Source organism: Boleophthalmus pectinirostris, unplaced genomic scaffold (genome assembly GCF_026225935.1).
Source record: "Boleophthalmus pectinirostris isolate CB_2022bp ecotype Guang Dong unplaced genomic scaffold, ASM2622593v1 HiC_scaffold_9, whole genome shotgun sequence".
NCBI classification, from domain to species: Eukaryota; Metazoa; Chordata; class Actinopteri; order Gobiiformes; family Gobiidae; genus Boleophthalmus; species Boleophthalmus pectinirostris.
Genome location: NW_026571541.1, coordinates 25,821,099 through 25,841,321, shown reverse-complemented (window position 1 = coordinate 25,841,321; position 20,223 = coordinate 25,821,099). Strand labels below are relative to the sequence as shown.

Here is a 20,223-nt window from a genome sequence, read left to right as displayed (position 1 = left end):
GCAGGTGGGGACAGTAAAAACTGTGATTCCGGGAGCAGACGGCCGAGTGAGGACGGCTGTTGTTCAAGTAAAGGACCGGACCTACACTCGCCCAGTTGTTCGTCTCATCAGACTGCCAGCTTTACCCCAGGACAGTACAGTTACCTAGTGGTCAAATTTGCATAGCAAATTTGGGGGCGGCTGTATAAAAGACATTTAGTTTGTTATATTATTGTTTTTTGTTCGTTGTTATGCTCTTTCTCACCACAAGAGGGGGGCGCTTGCACACCGGAGGGGTCACGAACTTTTGAGTTAGTATAGCGGTGTGACGCTCGGCGTATCGGCTTTGTCTCTGACCCCTTAATGTCTGGGTGATAGTGTGCGTCCTTTAGACGTAAGTATCATTGTGTGTATGAGTGGTATTGTGTTCAAGGTTTGTAGCTGTGGTTTGTCTGTGTTTTGGTGCAGTTTAGAGGTCTTTGTGCGTAACTTTGTTTTTGCTAGCTAGCCTCGCGTCTGTAGTTGCGCATTGTTGAGTGTGTAGGTTATTTCACAAACCACCATTTTGATTTGTTATTGATATATTGTTGTATTTGTTTGTTCTTCTCTTTTAGAGAACCACACACACACAAACGTCTTAAAGTGCTCAGACATTAAAGAACTGTTCAACATTACCTGGCTGTGGACCCCTCATTGCAACTCACCTGAAAGTCTATAATTGCTGCCCTGACCCGACACCCTGTGGTGATTGCTAGCCAGAAGTTTTCTTATATTACAATCCCCATTACAATAATGTAATAATGAATTTAAATGAAAATACCTCAAGTTGAAGGCTTTTCTCAGCAATTTTTAGGTGAGATTAAAAAGAGATTAATTAGATTAATTAATTACAGAATTTTTTTAATCGCCTGACAGCACTAAGTTACAGTTACAAAATAATTTTTTATATTTTATATCGCAGTGCCTCAGAGTAGCCACCCTTTACTTTGTTGATAGGGCTGCAAACCCTGGGCCTTCTCTCAATGAGCTTCATGATGAAGTTACCTGAAATGGTTTTCACAGCTGTGTTTCAAGTTTTGAGTCATTTTGATTTTTTTTTTTTTTTTTGAAACATTCCATGTGTTAATTTGTAGTTTGTAGGGATGTAACAATAACTGAAATATTGTGATATCGTATCGTCAAAGTTCTCAAAATAATATTGTGGACCATCACAATAAATCAAATCAGTTTCTTTGCTTAAGTTAAGAGTTATGGTGCAGCAATAGCTAAAAAAAGACAAAGGGAACTACACAGACCATGATCCTTTGCTCCATTTCAGTGTAGACTACAAGAAATATCAGTTCTAAGCACTTTTAAGTCTTAGTTCTTTGGATTAAGTCTTGTCAAGCCATTTTAAGAGGAAAAGTAGCATATTACCAGTTTTGTCCACAAAATATTGTGAAATGTATATTGTGAAAATATTGTGAAAACCAAGAGATTTGGATATCGTTACATCCCTAATCATGAGCCTCCCCAACGTACCGTAAGCTTTCCCATGATATCGCAATAAATATCGTACCGTGAGGTCCATACCGTGACGATATCGTATCGTGAGACTTGGATACCATTACACCCCAGTAGTTTGTATGCCTTCAGTATTAGTCTACAATCCAAATAGTAATGAAAATAAAGAAAGAACAAAAATGAAAAAAAAAAATGTGTACAAGCTCTTGACTGGTAGTGAAGGCAGGCATATTTTTGGTTCTCAGATGAGAAAAAAATAGTCATAGTGTTCATGAATTCAAAATGATGAGATAGAATCTGGTAACATAATGCATTCTACTGTATATTTACATAATAATGAAACAGATATGTATCTTACAACAAAGCACGTGTTTTTGAACATAAAAACATAACAAACCAACAATAAAGCCAAGCAGTGTTGTCCGGTTAAGAGTTCATTGGATATTATGTTCGTCAGAAAAAGCCAAAGATGATGTAGGAATAGAAAAAAAAAGAGCAAGGAGTGAGATTCAGGAGAGACATTCATAAACTCCAAATACCCAGACAGGTGAGTGACCTAAAATATGTGCTACAGCTCTACCACTGAGCCAAACAACAGCCATCATTTTACCCCGAGAAGACTATATAGACACACTTCCTATTTCTGAAACAGTATCAAGATAAGATGGGACTATTCAGAAACTTCTATAAAAAGAGCGCTTTTTTTATCTGATATGAAGTTTCCCACAAAAGCGCGGTGACATTTGAGCCTGCGCCTTTATGATGCAAGAGATGATGGAACAGACAGCATCAAGCGCAGACTGATAGGTGACAGGCTCCACTGGCTTAAGGTGCTGGGCAGACAGGAGTAATCAATAGTGGAGGGACGCGCCTTTGATAGCACTGTCAATTCAGCGCTCTCCCCGACAGCGGCGGAAGGATACATAGACACTGGGAGAAGAAAGAGGCAGGGGACTATATTCTCAGGCAAATGTGGAGGGAGTAGTAATTACAAGTAGTGGTAGTAATATTAGGACTAGAGTTATTAGGTATATGCAGTACAGATTGGCTGATATTTGCATGTTTTTGTTTAGAGCAATCACTCACCTAAAGGACATACTTGAAGCTTTGTAGTAGTAGGAGTATTGGAAGCAGTGATGAAAGTTTTAGTAGCAAGAGCCCTATAGTAGTAGTAGTAGTAGTAGTAGTAGTAGTAGTAGTAGTAGTAGTAGTAGTAGTAGCAGTAGTAGTAGTAATAGTAGTAGCAAGTTGCTGTTGCTGTTGCAGTAGGAGTAATGATACAAAAAAGTATTACAAAAGATAGAGGCAGAAAATATGCCCCAAACAAACAAAGGAGTAGATGTACTGTAAAAGTAGTTGAAGACATAGTAGTAGTCACTGCAGTAGCTGTAGCAGCAGCTGCAGCAACTTTAGTCAGAGGTGGGACCGAGTCATTTTTTTTTTGCAAGTCTCAAGTAAGTCTCAAGTCACAAGCCCATAAGTCCAAGTCATTCCAAGTCAAGACCAAGTCATCTGCTTTGAGCTTCAGTCATTTCAAGTATCAAATATAGCTTAGATTTTAGCAATTTATATGACATTTAAACTAAACTGTATTTACAAAGTCATGGTATATTTATATATGAATATTTATATAAGAGTTGTAGAAATGCAAATTTTTCCTTTTTAAAAGTCTTGACAAGATCTTAGTGTGAATCATTACAGTTAGAATAGAAAGAATTAAGATTTAAAAATGCAGTTATTTTGTCGTGTAGTCTGCACTGAAACGGAAAGATCAAGTTCTATGTAGTTCCCTTTGTTTTACTGTATTGTACTGTATATTACTGTATAGTATTGTAGTACATTTGAGTATCACAGTACTTCAGTTTGATCCAAAGTAACAAACACAGAAGTGGGAGGGGCATTTTCCAGTTTGTTCCTGTAAAATTAAGTGCCACATTTATCAACTGTAAAGAGACACGTATTTTCGACATATATTATAGGGGAAGCATCCAGTCTTCTCAAGTCACAGGCCTCAAGTCTGAGTCAAGTCCCAAGTCACTGACATTCAAGTCCAAGTCAAGTCCCAAGTCTTAGTCCATTTTATCAAGTCAAATCTCAAGTCCCTAAAAAAGTGACTCAAGTAGTAGTAGTAGTAGTAGTAGTAGTCGTAGTAGTAATAGTAGTAGTAGCAGCAACTGTAGTGACAGTCGTACTAACAGGATACAAAATATAATATAAGAAAAAGAATGAGGCAGGAAATACATTTTTTTAGTAGCAGTAATTAGCAGCAGTTAAATAATAATAGAAGCTGTTGTAATAGTAGTAAGTGTTTGTAATAGCAGTGGCACAAAAGCAGTAGCAGAGAAAATAAATTTGAAACTCCTGCTCTATTTCAAACAGATTTTAGCCAATGTATCAGAGGCGCTGGTGTCTCCCCTGCTCTGCTCCTTTCTACATTTCTCTTCAATAGCGTGTCCCATTTTATTGCCCTGTGAGGAAAGTCATTAGGAACAAGAAACAGGGCTGAAAGGAGGGCCGGGGGGAGCCAAAAAGGTAACACGTAATGCAAGGAGTAAACACAAAGTATGTTAGTGTAGATTTCCCCATAGCTTCATTGGAGTGGACAGACTGTTGCTCAAAATAAAGGTGTTGTAATTGAGAGTTGAGAGGAAATTGTCCCCCGCAGAATTTAAGAGCATTGTTTTCAAAGCCAACTAAGAAATGTCATCAAGGAGCATTAAAGGTCCCGTTGGAGGATAAAGCAGTAACAGTGTTAAAGTCATTGGACAAAATTGGACAAAATGTGTTATGAATACAAGAGCCAAAACTGTAATTAAATTGCTATGGCTTGGTCTATATATCAGTTTTTTCGAAGATGTGCAGAAATTACAAGCATTATTATTATTAAAATGTAGCCACCTTTACAATTGAGTTTTTATTATAGAGAATATGCATAATATTGAAACATGGCATATCTCTTAAGCAACAATTTCACATATGTGTATATGCAAAGGTTAAGGTACACTTATTTAGGGTAATTTGTCCTCTACATTTGACCCATCCTTCAGTACTACTGGAGCAAGCAGTCAGGAGCAGTGGGTGTGCTCCTGGTTGTGCAATTAATCGAATTTTGATCAATTTATGTGTTAAATGACCTTCACACATATAATCGAGCTAAAGCTTAACAAAGTTTATTTTGGCATATCTATCTATATATCTATATATATCTATATATATATATATATATATATATATGTATTATATATATATATATATATATATATATATATATATATATATATATATTATATATATATATATATATATATATATATATATATTATATATATATATAATAATAAGTATATTTATTTTATATTTCAAATATAGAGACTGTAGATCAGCTGGTTTTATAGTTTATTTTGGATACATTTATGTCTTTCTATGCCTTATTTCATGTTAGAAGTAATTTTTTGTTTAAATTTTATGTTTTATACATCGCAAAATTGCTCTAAGGTTCATATTTGTAGCTGATATTTATTTTCAATTTGAAAGTTTTGCGTAAATTATCAGTAACAAAGTGTTTTTTTGAGAGAGAAATGTTGAATTATGCATTATGCATTTGAATATTTGTGATTTCAGTATTGACCAGAATAATCGTGATAATGATTTTTTTCCATAATTGAACAGCCCTGTGTTTTGGGTATCTCCCACCTCTAATGAAGAAGCAGTAGTAAAATAAAAAGGTTTACATACTGTATAGGTGAAAACAACAATGTGCTGCAAATATACCACAAAAGATCTCGGAGTAATAATAAGTCTACTACAGTTTGGGCTTGTAACCAAAACAAATTGTACATTGTTTGAATCAGATTAATTGAAGGAGGAATTTATTATGGTAAAACTTAACAGCTCACATTTCTCCCACTTCTTAAAGTCTGACTGCTAAACACTAACTGAACATTTTAACAGCATTATCCACTTATCCCTAGTCCATTTATGTTACTTTAGAGCAGGTAATTTGCAGCTTTGTGGTCTACAACCCCCTCACTCGCCCCTTTATTCCTCCAGGAACTGCCCACTTTAACAGCTCGTTTGGACTGGGGCAGTGGGTGCATTTTAGACATTTAGTTCCACTTTAAAAATATAAGGAAAATTTGTGACATACCATATACTGCACATTGATATTTAGGTCATAGTGAATAATTCTTTTACAAGCACTGGTCAAGATGTTTTACTGCTTTTCTGAGATGATAGAATTATGAATGATAGATTATAAAGTGTGTAAACTTGACTGCCATAGATCCTCCTCTACAGGCCTGCTCCCTGATGGCTTATCAAAGCTGCTGTCCAGCTGCTGAGATGACAGCGCGGGGAAATCGCCTCCTTTTCTGGTGTCTGATTTGCTCGCGGCGCCTATCACTCAACATACTATCTAATGTGATGGGACTGCAGGAGTTAGCATAGTGGCTAACCGTGATTGAGAAGGACAAGCCACGAGGCCTACATCCTCATTTGGCGAAGGCAGGCAGGCAGGGCCCTGTTAGCCGCCCGCGCGCTAGGATTTGATCAGGTGGGCCCCAGATTTACGCTGGCAGAGGGATCAGATGGTACCTTGGAGCGACAGGGGAAGAGACAGGGGCGAAAGGGGAGAGAGGATGAAATAAAAGGGGATCACGAGGGGCGAGTTGACAGGCGCTGATTAAGAGAATGCAGATTAGATAAGGGAGGGCTGGACTGATGAAAGGGAAGAGTGTAACGTTCCGACGGGCGGGGGCGGAGGGGAGAGGTTGAAGACCAGAGGGGCAGGAGATCCAGTTTATCGCTGAGATAAAGGTTAGAGTTGGACTGATGCGAATGACAGCGCTCCGGGATCATCAAAGAGGGCGAGACAGGAGCAGACAGTTGGAGGACGTGGAGAGGGGGAGCAGGAGGGAGAGAGGGGAGGTAGGATTTTGGGGGCTTGTTAAAGATCAGCGCGTGACCCTACTCAAACAGATAAGAGCGTGGGGCTTTATGTGGGCCGTCACAGTCTGATGCCTGTGTAACTGATAGTGCATGGAGTTTTTAATCCACAAGGCTGGCCAGAGTCACCGCACAGAGGAACCAGATCACACTAATGGGAGTTAGGAGTCTATGTCCATATCATAGACTGTATAAATGAATGTAACTAACCTGTTAGCCGCCGCATTTCAAATAGAAAGTGAGCATGAAAGCAATTTAGCTCCATCAACTCTGACTTCAATTAACTTTCTATTGAAAAATCTCCCCTGCTGCTGTGAGCTTCGTCATTTTGGTCTTAAAATGTTGAGATTAACCCATGATCCTGTGTTTTTATTTCACTATTTTTTCTGTAAAACAAGATATGACCTAGCTTGATTCATCAGCCGGTTTCACTTCATGGAAACCATCTGACCTCGCATTAGGAGTCATTCGTTGACGGTAGGTGGGTACTTTTTTATTTAACCAATCGCTGCTATTTGGTTGTGACATTTTTAATGCGCCAAATCTCATAGGAAGAAGAGCAATAACAGTCTTTCCCTTTGATAAAATTCACCAAACATTCTCTTTGTTCCTGCTTTAAATCCTCGATCTCGGGAATCGTTGCCAACACAGAATATCTGTCTTCGTCTACATCCATCTCGACCACTTTGTTTACTGTTGTGCTGGACCACAAAAGGGGCTGAGACAGGCGCTTGAGTTTGATGTCATGGTTTCACAGCTATTCGCTCACTGGCTGGTGAGCGAGCTACAACTTCCCGGGTTCTTGCAAACCGTCAAGTGTATTCTGATTCCTGACCTAGTCGCTGGAGAGAAATGAAATTGAGCAGAGGCACTAGATGGCACCAGCCTGGCTAGATATGATCATTAATAACAGAAAAATGAGCTCTCCAGCAAATCAGCGTTATTAAGTATTAACATTTGAGAGAAGACTGAAATCTGAACTGATAAACTAATACAAGTTTGTAGAGGTCTAAACTACAAGGTTAGCCTGTTTTTTTATAACAAGTATATATATTTTTTTGTTTGGAAAAGAAATAATGTTGCTAAATAATTGCAGGTTTCACAATTTGTTCATTTTCATCATTGAAATTGTGATTTTGATTGTGGTTAATTTTGCAGCCCTATTTTAACTAACAAGAGTTAAAGCTGATTTTAAATGAGAGTTTCAAGCAAAGCTATACAGTGGCCTTTATCTCAAGTTCCTTTTTTACTTAAGTGTTTACAGTCTTAAAGGATAATGTAAACAGATGGTTGTGTTTACATTTCTTGTAAGTATAAAACACACAATGTCAGCTTTTTGTGTAGTAAGAAAATGGACGCTAAGTTTAAACCATATGTTCTCATTAGTATGCTTTACTTTAGTGTACACTTGCTTGACACCAAAGTAAATCAAAATGCACTGTGATCGGCATATTGATGCAGCGAGTTTTACATCAGTTTATATATTCCCAGTTTCCAAGCTTAGCACTATTTCCACTGTATTTCAAACAAAACAATGGAAAACAGGTTATGTACTCAGCAACCTAAAAATCTACATAGTGTTTAAAGTGACAATGTACCCACTTTTTTCCATATATTTTGGCAAAATGTGTACAGATAATATATTATAAAAGCAGCTCAAAATGAAACTGCTGTGTACTGTCTGCAGCTATAAAGCATTTATTGTTCAAGAATCACGTTAGCTTTGTCAGATCTGTTATCATGCAAGCTGTTTTAGCGTTATCGTGATGGAAAAAAAAAAAACTTCACTGTGGTCTCTGAAAGTTGTGAAAAGGGTTTATGAACTCATTGTGATGAAATGTTAGGATGCTCGGATTGCATAAGGTAAGTGAGGAAAACTTTAGGATCAATGTAAACTTTTTTAAAATGAATTAGAGTTGAGATATTCAGTTTTTCATGTTTTTAAGACAGTAAAAATCTGGTACAACAGCGCCTTTAACTATAATAAAATCATTTGCAACTAGTTCCAGTCTAAACCTTTATAAATAAGCCCTCCTCCACTACTTGAAAGTTTACCCCAATCACACTTGCACAAAGTTACTTCATTGCCCTGCCCCTCTGTGAATCCAATTCGCTTTCCTCTATTCTGAGTAATTCGCAAGGGGCCGCGCTAAATTGCTTATTAATAAGGCCACTTTAACATGACCGCAATCTATGGGAATGTGGCGCGTACCATAGCCCCGCAAACACCCACCAAACAGGCACGCACACACATACTGCTATCTGCACTTCTAATCTGCTGCTAATGAGGTCAGAGCTCTCATTAGGGCTCACACAAGAGAGAGGGAGAGAGAGAAAGAGAGAGAGAGAAGAGGAAAAGAAGAGAGGAACAAAGCGGATCACATGTCATGTCTCCCAGCGGAGGTCACACCATTCGCCTACATGGTGTGCTATTGAGCTGTAAGCGATCCAGCAGACATTTACACTGCTTTATATGGTCCTTTCATATGGAACAGTTATTGCGTAATGTTATGAAGGAGGAATCCGAGTGGGGCTTCTGTTTGTTGTGGTGGGGCACAGGGAAACGGTGGAGGATATTTGCTGTTTGCAGAGTCGAGGATGTGATGTAACAGACAGGAGCGGGGACCTCTTCACGGGTTGCACTCATGGATCTATAATAAAAACTGGATAAGGCATTTCCCCACTTGTTCTGGCTCGAGACCGACTAGTGGCCGCTCCACTGATACTGCAGCTTCCGGGAGCTTGGGCCAAATAAGAATTCTCCATAGAGAGCAACGCATTTTTTGGAAATTCAAACTGCCCGTGTTCAGCTGACAGGGCATCAACAACTTTCACAAAGGTTGGATTTTGTAGGGATTCTTTTCTATTTTCACAACATAAACTTTTTAAAATGTTTAAATCCTCAAATCGCTTAAAAAGTTAGTTTTCTAAGCCCCGCTCTAAGCCTGTACTAACTCCACTCTAGCAGCTCTCACTCACCACGCGCCACGACGTACACCTTACAGATGTCACACAGGTGGGAGGAGTAAATGCAGAATAGAAAATTATTTTTGGGCCCATGCGCCAATGAGCACAGGCCACTCAAAACAACGCGACGCCATCTTGGGTTCACCTTCCAGATTTTATTATAGTTCTAGTTGCACTATGAGGGGCATCCACCACATAGTGATCAATAATTCCAAACAAACTATTGTATCTTTTGAACAAGAAAAGTTCTTGACACAAAAAACAAAAACAAAACAGGAATGAATTATGTGCCTGAAACCCATAAATCATTAAAGAGGGGTGTTACGGCCCCTGTTAATTAAACATTACTTAATTTATTCCATTTTACATCTTGGTTTTATTTTTGTTACTTCCCTCACCCCAAACGAGCTGGGTCGTAACAGGGGGTATTACGCCATTAGCTTTTCAAAACCAACAAATGTAAAATGGTGATCTAAATATGTTATGTTAGAAATGAACACCCAGCAGAAAGTGGAACACCCCTGGTAATGGTATAATACTAATTCATTTTGGAGCTATGTCACAAAAAAAAAAAAGACAAAATTATCCTGGTATAAAATTAATAGTTTCTCTATTGGTCAATGGCTGTAAAGAAAAAAAAAAAGAAAAGAAAAAAAAAAAGCTGTATGTCTCTACCTTCTTCCATGAATTATACACATATGCAGTATAAGCATCTAACAGAACCCCATCAAAGGCTTTCCATAGCGCTTATATATACTCAATTTCTTCTGACCACTAAAACTAGTAAGTCTCTGGCATTTTCGTTTTTGTAACGGGAGTTCACTGGAGGTAAAAGTTTGGAGATCCCTGCTAAACTCTAAACTATAGAAATCAGAATACTTTCATGTCAACACCAACTCAAGTAATATCATTAATTTACACACTAAATCTCCATTGTTAAATGATTATGCTGCATTATCTGCCTACACCAGAATTCTTTTCCATTTCCATAACAAAACCCCTCATTAGACCAGACCTCGTGATGTCACTATACTTGTACTCAAAAGACAACAGAGCATTTTCCTACCATGTCTCAATGAAAAACTACAGTAGAATGCTGTAGTGGCATCTGAAACCAAGTGAAATATATAAATCAGGGTCAAGCTTACCGGGTCCAGGACAGGGGTGATAAGAAGACCCTTTCCCCACAGGAACTGTCTGTCTATTGTCCATGTAGCGCTGTCTGAGTAGAACCTGGTAAACAAAAAATAAATTAAAAAGGAAAACAGATAACAGAAAAGTGGAAAGTTTAAAAAAGCTTCACCTCAGTATTTTCCTCCAAGCGTCACTTACAAGACGTATAATTAAAGTTCCCATATTACGCAAAATTGACTCTTCTGAGCTTTAAGCAATGTTGAATTGTTGTTACCTCATCAAAAATGTACCTGGAGTTGTGTTTTGTTTTAGCAGTCTGTCTAAATGTCCAAAACTCAAAATATTCTGTTACAGCTTATGATAGACTTAGACTTAGACAAACTTTATTGATCCACAAGGGACATTTGTGTTTGTGTCAGTTTGAGGAGCTCAGTCGCATGGAGGAACTGTGAGTAGAGCCACTGCTCCTCCATGTCAAGAGAAGCCAGCTGAGGTGGCTCAGGCATCTGTTCCTCCCTTGGGAGGTGTTCTGAAAATTATATAATATGGCCCCTTTAAAGGTGCACTGTGAAACTTCTCTGGTGGGGGTTCTATGTTCCACAGTACATCTCCATGGAGACAAATAGGTGGCTCAACCTGACCAATTAGATCTTTAGACCCTGTTCAAGGTGTTTTTAACCGAGTAAGACAATACAGACCAGTTTAATGCTGTACTGTGGAGAAATCCAGACAAAGCACTTTATCCAGCAAGGCCTAGAGTACAATCATTGGACAATATTTTCATTTGATTAGAACGAATCGTGCAAATGCAGAGGCCATGTTGGTTTATTAATACAAACACAAAAGTCTCATTATTGATGGAAAACAAACTCCCTTTCATTGCTCTAGTTTCTCAAACAAAATATTTAAACAGCACTTTTGTTCTGTTCCCATTTTTGGACAAAGAATATTTGTTCCTCAATTGAAAACAAGAGCAGACTCATGCATATTCTAATCGTGAACCAAGTTGGATATAAAAGGCTATTTGTTTGTACTTTCATGTTTTACCCCAGTTCATCAAAAATAGAAGCCATAGCCAAGAGTTGTGTGTAAAAATGCATGCTCATTTGATATGCCATTAATTGTAAATGAATGTTAATTAATAGTAGGCTACAATGGTCAAATATCAAAGTAGTTGCAAAAGGAATGACTACCAGTAATAGTTGATGCAAACTTCTTCATTAGTGATGTCAAGATTATTTGGTTAATTGGTAATGGTCATTATTCAGGTCACAATATAATTATAAGAGCTTACAAATAATAATTGTGACAAGTTTAGAAAGAAATAAGTCATTTCAATTGAATATGAACAAAAAATTTAAGCTAAATGTGAAGTGCATTAAATCTGTCTTTAAACATCAGGCTAAAGACTCTGTACCTGATTTTTACTGTCTTAAAAAGTGAGGAACAAAACGGTTTGCAGTGGTCCAAAATTATTCCTCAAATACTTTCCGCATCCTAGCATTCTATTTACTAACCATGATGAGTTCGTTAGTGCTTTTCACAATTTGCTTGAGGAGTTTTGCTACAACTAGCATGCTAACCAGCACTTATTGATTGTTGAGCAATGCTTTTTAATTCAATGGAGACTTATTTTGGCCTCAAGAGCTGCTTATAGGTGGTAGTGCTGTACTGGGGCAAGACAAATAAAATGCATCAATATATTGTATCGTTTAATGTGATGATACAGTATCAATATAGTGGGCTGCTGTATCGATATACCAAAAAATACTCTTGATGATATATTTTACACAAATATTTTGTTACAGTGCTACAGTTTTTTGCTTGTTTAGAGGACAGAAACTTTATGTAACACATCTGACATTTTCACTGTTTTGATGATTAAAATGAGTGTGTTTTATATGAACTTTGCACAAGAAGTGGTTCAACAAAGACTTTTAGAATCACAGCCATGATTTTGCTATTTTTATTGGACAAAATCGAATAAATTTGAAATGTCAAAAGCTCATTGTATCGAGATATGTATAGTATTGTTCAAGTAATGATCTTGATTCTCCTCTATTTAGTTTATTACTGAATGTAAAGAGCCTGTACCAGATTACATTTATTGTAGTCAAGATAAATGATCTTTGCAGCATCTAATCAGGCACATCGTTACTAGGAATTATGGGAAACCAACTGCCTGACGCTATCCCAGACACTTGATTCTCCGTCACAGTGCATTTCCACAAGTAACAAAACAGCATATAGTAGGAAGAGATTGGAGAACTATAATGAAAAAACTGCATTTCACCATCCCAGACAGTTGCTTCTCTGTTATGGTGTCATCACAGTGACAAAAAAAGCTACATAGGCGGGGCTAAAAGTTCAAACTAAAAATGTTCGTGACTCATGGTTTGAAATCTGGTGGAGGTCATTAACATTTTGGTGAAGTTCTGAAAGTTTCTCCGCATGTTGTTAAAATTATGAACCCAAATGACAAATATGCAAGATAACGCCCCATTTTTCTATTTTTACAAGCAGCCAGCAGAGACATATCAATCTTCCTCTCATCCATATGCATTGGGTTATTTTTGCACTTTAATAACTTTCTGCATATGTTATCTCATTGAAATGGATTTTACAGAGAGATTACCTTCAGCTGCATGGACTTAATGGACAGGCAAGAACACAATGGTTTATCAATACTGTTGTTTTTATCAGTTTACCCACAAGTATTGCAATTTCATATAAATAGAGGTATCAAAAAGGTGTAGGATTTTTTCCCCCTCTAGTTAACACACATGTAAGTGGTTCTTTCCCTTCTGGCTGTTTAACTACGGTCTTAAATGTCTAGCTGAGACATTTATAATGTTTTAACCACGTTTCATGAAGGTAAAAGTATTTTTAGCTGTCCTCTGTCCAGAGCTTCCTCCAGATCTCATAAAAAATATATCCGGAGTTGTGTTTTGTTTCATTCACACCTGTTTAACTCAAAAACCGTGATTATTTAGGCTGTGTTCTTCTCTCACAGAGAAAACACTCTGTTCTCCACCTTGTGATGTCATGTAGTGATACAGTGCTCCACAATCATTTGGATCATTTCAGCCTCAGAATTTCAAATCTGTACTAACTTTTTAACTTGAAGATGTAGACAGACTAATAATAACAGATTACTCAAACATGTGAATGAAACAAAACACAACTCCAGCTTTTTTTCCCCCCAGTTTTTGATGAGATAACAACATTATAACATGGTTTAAAGCTTTCAATTTTGTTACTCACAGGGATCAGATCATAATGAAATTTTTATCATATCGCCCGGATCCAATTCTAAGCAATAAAAACACATTCTTCTGTTTAATGTTCGACTACTTGGAGTGTGAGCTCAGTCTTTTTCTCAGTGGTAAGTTCTCTATTCTAACATGAGAAGGGCATATTGTTAGACACTCAAGTGCACATACATTAATAAATTTATGCTCGAGCAGGCAGGAAGATGTGTGTGGATTTAGACATGCACAATGGTTTCAGAATGTTCCTATAGTAATGTCCCCCCTCACGTATACTGTGTGTGTGGGTGTGTTGGGGTGGGCGCTGCTGTGTTAATGGTCACAAACCTAACCCTATAAGTATTGCAGTAATTATTTTTTTCTCATGCAACCCTTCAAGACATCCTTATTGCTGACTTACTCGTGCATCATGGGGCGCACCACCGTCTCCCCTGTAGTGTGGGCTTTGTAGAAGAGCGTGTACAGATATGGCAGCAGAGTGTAGCGGATGGTCAGGTAGTGCTTGGAGCTCCTCACCAGGGTGGAATCGGCCCCGTACCAAGCAGGATCCTGGGGCTGGAAGAAAGGAAGATGGATGAGCGTGGATGAGAGGTGCAGGCTGGGAGATTGAGGGGGGAGGGGCAGAGAAAATAACCATTAGTCTCCACTGTCTTTCAGTACAGAGATGTAGTTAATTAAAAGGTGAAGGGAGAGGAGGGGAGATGTGAGCTAGGGAGGTACAGGTGGTGAGGTGGATGACTTATGAGAAATGTGGGTGGATTGTGTCAAGGAAATATAGCAATTCAAGAATAATTTCATTGCTTTTATAATATTAATACTAATACTGAAAATATATGTGTCATATAAGCAGAACTTTTACAGACACCACAATAACTTTATGGTTATAGATTTATGGTTATATGGAAATAGATTGTATAAAGAAGAGGACTAAGTGAGTATGACGTCATCCATAGTGTTTAGCTCCATTCATGTGAAGCTCGTGTTACAGAAAATTTGGAGCCAGGCTCTATATTATAAATAGGATTTATTTCATGAATTTTTTGGGAAAAAAACAACAACAAAAAACTAAACAAAACAAAAAAAACCACAAAAAAACAAAACAAAACAAAAAAACACAAAAAAAACCAAACAAACAAAAAAAACCCACCAGGATCATGTAGAGGGGGTTAATACAAACATTTTAAGACCTAAATGAAGAGGCTCACAACAGCAGTCACAGAGAGAGGGGGTCACAATATGCTAATGTTAGTCAAAGGGAGCCAGGGTCAGTAGTAGCCGGAAGAGCCCGCATGCAAACTTCCTATTTGGAACACAACTGCTAGCATGTTACTTATGTCCCTTTATAAATACAGTCTATGGGTTCGGCATAAATGTATTTCTAAATCACACCCAGTGGCTACTACCGACTACACCTCAACATTAAATAAGCAGGTGGTTGGGGTGTTATGCCCAAGAACACGAAAGCAGTAAACACTGGAGAAAGGGGGTGGGACCAACAACCAGCCATGTCAAGCATCTTGAAATTACATGATAATGTTTACTGGCCAAGCTACTGCCTGAAATTTAAATTGGAAAAAGTCTTAATTTTATTAAATGCCATTGTGGTGACCCTGACAGTAGCAGCTTTTTAGTGCAGTAGAGGAGAACAGAATGCACAATAGCGAGTGATCAGATCTTCTGGGTAACTGGATAACACCGGTAAAATTTGATGAAACGGGCGTCGTGACAATCCTATGGGCGTGGGGAAAAGCAAAGTTTGGTGTAGGCAAACAAAATTCGGAACAGTGATAGCAAAGAACAAGACAAGCCAAAAGTTCAAGTGGCGTACCTCTATGATGAACAGAAAGTTAGCCATATTTGATAAAAAAATTCAACACCATTTTGACAGTGTGTGTGTAAAACGCTACTAGTCCCTGGTTTTTGGTCCAAATGAGCTCAGATTTGGCACGTCACATCTAGAGACATAAGTTCACCAAAAATATCTGTTTTTTGGGGATATTCCTTACAGTTTGCCTGTACCACGCCCGTGAAAAACAACTTAATTTCCTGTTTCTTAGATTACTTCTCACTGCCACAGGCGTTGGTCTAGAGAGCTTAAATTCAAACCACAATTGCATGATCCTGGTCTGAATGTAACAGACTATGAAGTCTAATACAACTGAACAGTACAGCGCCCCCTACCATAGACATAAAACGTCAACATTATCAGATTTGTACTGAACCAATTCCTAATCTTTACTCTTTGGTAGACCCATCGTCGACTAAAGTAATTCTTGTTCGACTGAAGACTAAAAGCTAACAAGGGGGCGTGGAAAAAGCTTTCAAAATGATTATGCATCTCTATGTATCTGACGCTAACTGCAATCATAAGACGACACCTGTGAGGTATTTCACGCAAAAAACAACAATGTATGCAGAAAAATTTACAAGGAAACAATGTATTTATATAAAGACAATTAAAGATCTTAAGAATCATGAGTTTTACAGATACATAAAAAAATAACAGCTAACTCACTCACCCACTTCTTCTATTTGCTGTTGTCCCATATAAACCCGTATAATCTAAATAAAAGTATTAGTTGGCTAATATTCACCAATTAATTGATTAAACAACTAAAAGCCTAGAACCCTACTCTTTAGATCAGACACACTGGTGCTCACTGTACTAATCTTTGATCTGACTATCAAATACTGCTAAATGTGTTTTTGTTTAGTTCTGATTTTAAAACTGAAGTCCACAAAGAACAATTAACAAAAAAGCCTTATCACGCTTGACTATTATAGCAATGAGACAGATTCACAATACTACACTCATCAGCACGACCTGTTATAAATAAGTGGGCCTTAATGACATTAATAATCATTAGTGGTGAATTGTTATAGAACGTTCTGAAATGGGAAATTATGAGAAGCGAAGTTGAGCGATTGAAACAAAAAGCGGAAAAAAGTGAGCCGCCAAAACTGAAAAGTATGATTTAATTTCCATGATAGTGCCGAGTAAGAGGGTGATTAGCTGCTAACAGGCCGTGCTCCTCTCATCGCGCTAATCATTTATGCCCCGAGAGAATGTTCTGGTGATGAGAAGGCTAGGCTACATGTGTGCGTGGGTGCGTATGTGTGTGTGCGTGTATGTGCGTATTGGCCTGCGTTGCCATGTAATGAAAGCCGTGATTAGGGCAAAGCAAAGGTCACACATTAGCCATACTTCAGATTCATCACGAGCATGTCTCTGCTCTCTATGCGCTCCGCTTCTCAAATGGACGTCCACTGATCAATGGTGGTGCATAGAATTACTGGTTATTCTGGTGTCTGGCTTAGACTATATATAACCTTGTATTTAATTACTTATCCAGTTTACAGCGAAGTTAGTCCTGTTGTTTACAGTAATAATAAATAATACATCTTTATTTAGAAAGTATGGGTAGCTGTGAGTTTTATTTTCCTACATAGTGGTATTGGTCTGATATTTATGAGTCTTCAGACATTTATACTGGAAATTTAGACAATATTTCGTACCAGTATTTTTTTTTCTGCACTGCTCCAGCCTCTGTGTGCCCATGTGTCATTCCGAGTTTATTCTCTGTGCGTCAGATTTGTCTTTTGAACCAACAAATGAGTAAAAATGGAAACAAAAGAGCCATTAGACCAGCTAAAAATATGGCTCTATGTTTACACAATCATGCAACAAATGATGATATGTCCCAGAGAAATATTCTTTGTTTGTGTATTATAGTGGTTCCCCCTTCTCATTCAGCCACTTCAAGTATTTAGCGTGATTTATGAAAGTGTGAGTAATCTTTATTCTCCTGTTTTAACTGCCACCGGTATGTGGCCATTGCTCTGCACTTACTTTGTTCTCCTATTTTAATTTATTAATCGTGATATGTGTAGAATTCTGCAGCAATGCGTAGTAATTTTTTGTAAAAAATGAAAAAAATCTGCTACTCACTGGTGTAATGTGCAACTATCCATTGCTAACTACACTGAGCTTTGTTGTGATGACCTTTACAGCAACATCGGCTTCCATTGGGCACTGCAATTCTTTTTACGCATAAGTCTACAAACTAGTTCCTTGTATTTAGTCATTTTAGGTCAATATTGCAACTTGAAGTGTCAAAATTATAAATGATGACCGTGACTATAACTAAAGCAGAAACAATATATCTTCTTAAGCATGCATTTGTGGGCCTTGCTCTGGATTTTAAAATCTTAATAGCAGTATTGGCAAAAATTGTCAGAAAGATAAATGTTGGATATTATATAGGCTCAAAAATCCATATCGGATTATCTCTAGTGCTTACCTAATGTGTCCTACATAGTTCTGGTTAAAGGTTCAGTCTAAATTAATTACTGGTTCATAATTAATTGGTCAGACTTGGTCTGTTTGGTTTCAGTGTTGCAATTAAATATTACATAAATCAAGTGTCAGTTCATTCGCACTTGTCCAGGCTGGAGCAAAAAGGTAAATGATCACATTTACATAATGTTTTTTCATACCTCCAATCAATGGGCACTCAAAACACTTTACGTCAAGGAGCCACTCAGCCATTAACATATTCATACAGTGTACACAGACACTGGCACGAGGTGAGTTAAGGGTGTTGCTCCAGGACACAGCATCGGTATGCACCTGTGGGAGCCTGGATTGAACTGCCAACTTACGATTTATGCAGTGGATCTGACACATCTACTGCGGTAGTGTGGTGTGCTTATGTCAGGAACAGGATTCAAACTGCCAACTTTTGGATCAATGAGTCACTCTTAAAAAAGCCCCATACATCATTCCTAAGCAATTTTTCAATTAAATTTCTTCAATAGAGCGAAAAGACATATATATTTAGTAAACTAATCAGTTCACGCAAGGACATACAACGATGCTGGTTCATGATCTTTCATTATGTTACTGTGTTTCACTTGGAAAGATTCACACTGCACAATAACAACATATAAGCCTTTACTTCCTCCATTCGTTTATATACTGTTTGTATGATTTATACTTCCTGCATGTGGACTTCGCAGTGAGTTTCTGTAAAGCACTTTTTAAGTCCAGTCAAGTGCCTCCATTCCCAAAGCAGCTATAATCATTTCCAACAACTCTGCTTCCCCAAACTAACCCACAACCCCCAAAAGTCCCTCTGCTCTCTTCATGCACCACTATACTCAAACATGACCATTTTCAAATCAAAACTGCTCTTGCCTCGGTACAGCTACAAAAGCAGATCTTGAACTCAAAATATGTCCACTGTGTGCTCTCTGCATTTAATTATAAAGCGGTTAATTGTCTGATAATTAGGATGTGCACATTAGCATGCTAGCTTTATAACACTGGACGACTGCACAGTTTCAAGTGAACTAGATGTGTTCATGTTTTTAAGACAGGAAAAAAAAAATCACGTACAGTGCCTTTAAGATGGACTAGGCTTCTCAGTGAGTTTCTGTAAAGCACTTTTTTAAAGTCCAGTCAAGTACCTCCATTCTCAAAGTAGCTAGAATCATTTCGGACAAGTCTGCTTCCCCAAACTAACCCACAACCCCCAAAAGTCCCACTGCTCTCTTCATGCACCAGTCTACTTTCTTCTCTATGGGGAAACCACACAGTTGAAATCACCTCTACACTGTTACAAGCCCCACAGCGCTTAGCTTTAGTCCAAATGTATGTGCTTATGTCAGGAGCTGGATTCGAACTGCCAAACTTCAGATCACTGACTTTTCAAAAATGTCCAATACATCATTCACACGAGTACTCCACACAAGTAGTACATTAAAAGCCCTGTACCTGACTTTTCCCCCATGTATTTCGGCAAAACTGGCCTTGACCCAGTACAGACTCATTGTATAAGAAGCTCTTGAGGTCACAATGTCTGTAGCATGCTGCACTATTGTCTGATAATCAGGAAGTATGTGTTAGCATGGTAGTTGTTCTTGGCTTTACCGTGGACTCCGCACTGAGCTCTGAAAGTTGTGAAAAGCGATTCTAAAACCATTGCAATGAATAATTACGATGCTCGACATGCATTAGGAAAGTGAGTATTAACTCCGGACCACGGGAAATCGTTTAAAAAAAGAACTAGTTCTGTTTTTCAGACAGTAAAAATGAGGTACACCACCTTTAAGATTTATGCCTCGACTTCGCAGTGAGTTTCTGTAAAGTGCTTTTTAAGTCCAGTCAAGTGCCTCCATTCCCAAAGCAGCTATAATCATTTCCAACAACTCTGCTTCCCCAAACTAACCCACAACCCCCAAAAGTCCCTCTGCTCTCTTCATGCACCATACTCCAACATGACAATGCTCTCAAAGGAGTCTTCTGCGGACCTCCTATTTGGGGAAACGGCACAGTTGAAATCACCTCTACGATGTTACAAGCCCCGCAGCGTTTAGCTTTGGTCCAAATGTGTGATGTATAAATCTGAAACTTGACAGACTAATA

The 20,223-nt window shown here is 38.1% G+C and overlaps 1 protein-coding gene across 1 annotated transcript in view; it reads right to left on the bottom strand.

Annotated features, from left to right (window-relative positions):
* Nucleotides 1-20,223, bottom strand: part of si (sucrase-isomaltase (alpha-glucosidase)) — a 134,222-nt gene that overhangs the window by 72,049 nt on the left and 41,950 nt on the right. Inside the window, exons 16-17 of the mRNA XM_020940582.2 lie at nt 14,197-14,351; nt 10,542-10,626 (exon numbers count right to left, since the gene is read on the bottom strand). Of these exons, the coding sequence (XP_020796241.2) occupies nt 10,542-10,626; nt 14,197-14,351 (240 nt within the window). The remainder of the gene's footprint in view (nt 1-10,541; nt 10,627-14,196; nt 14,352-20,223) is intronic.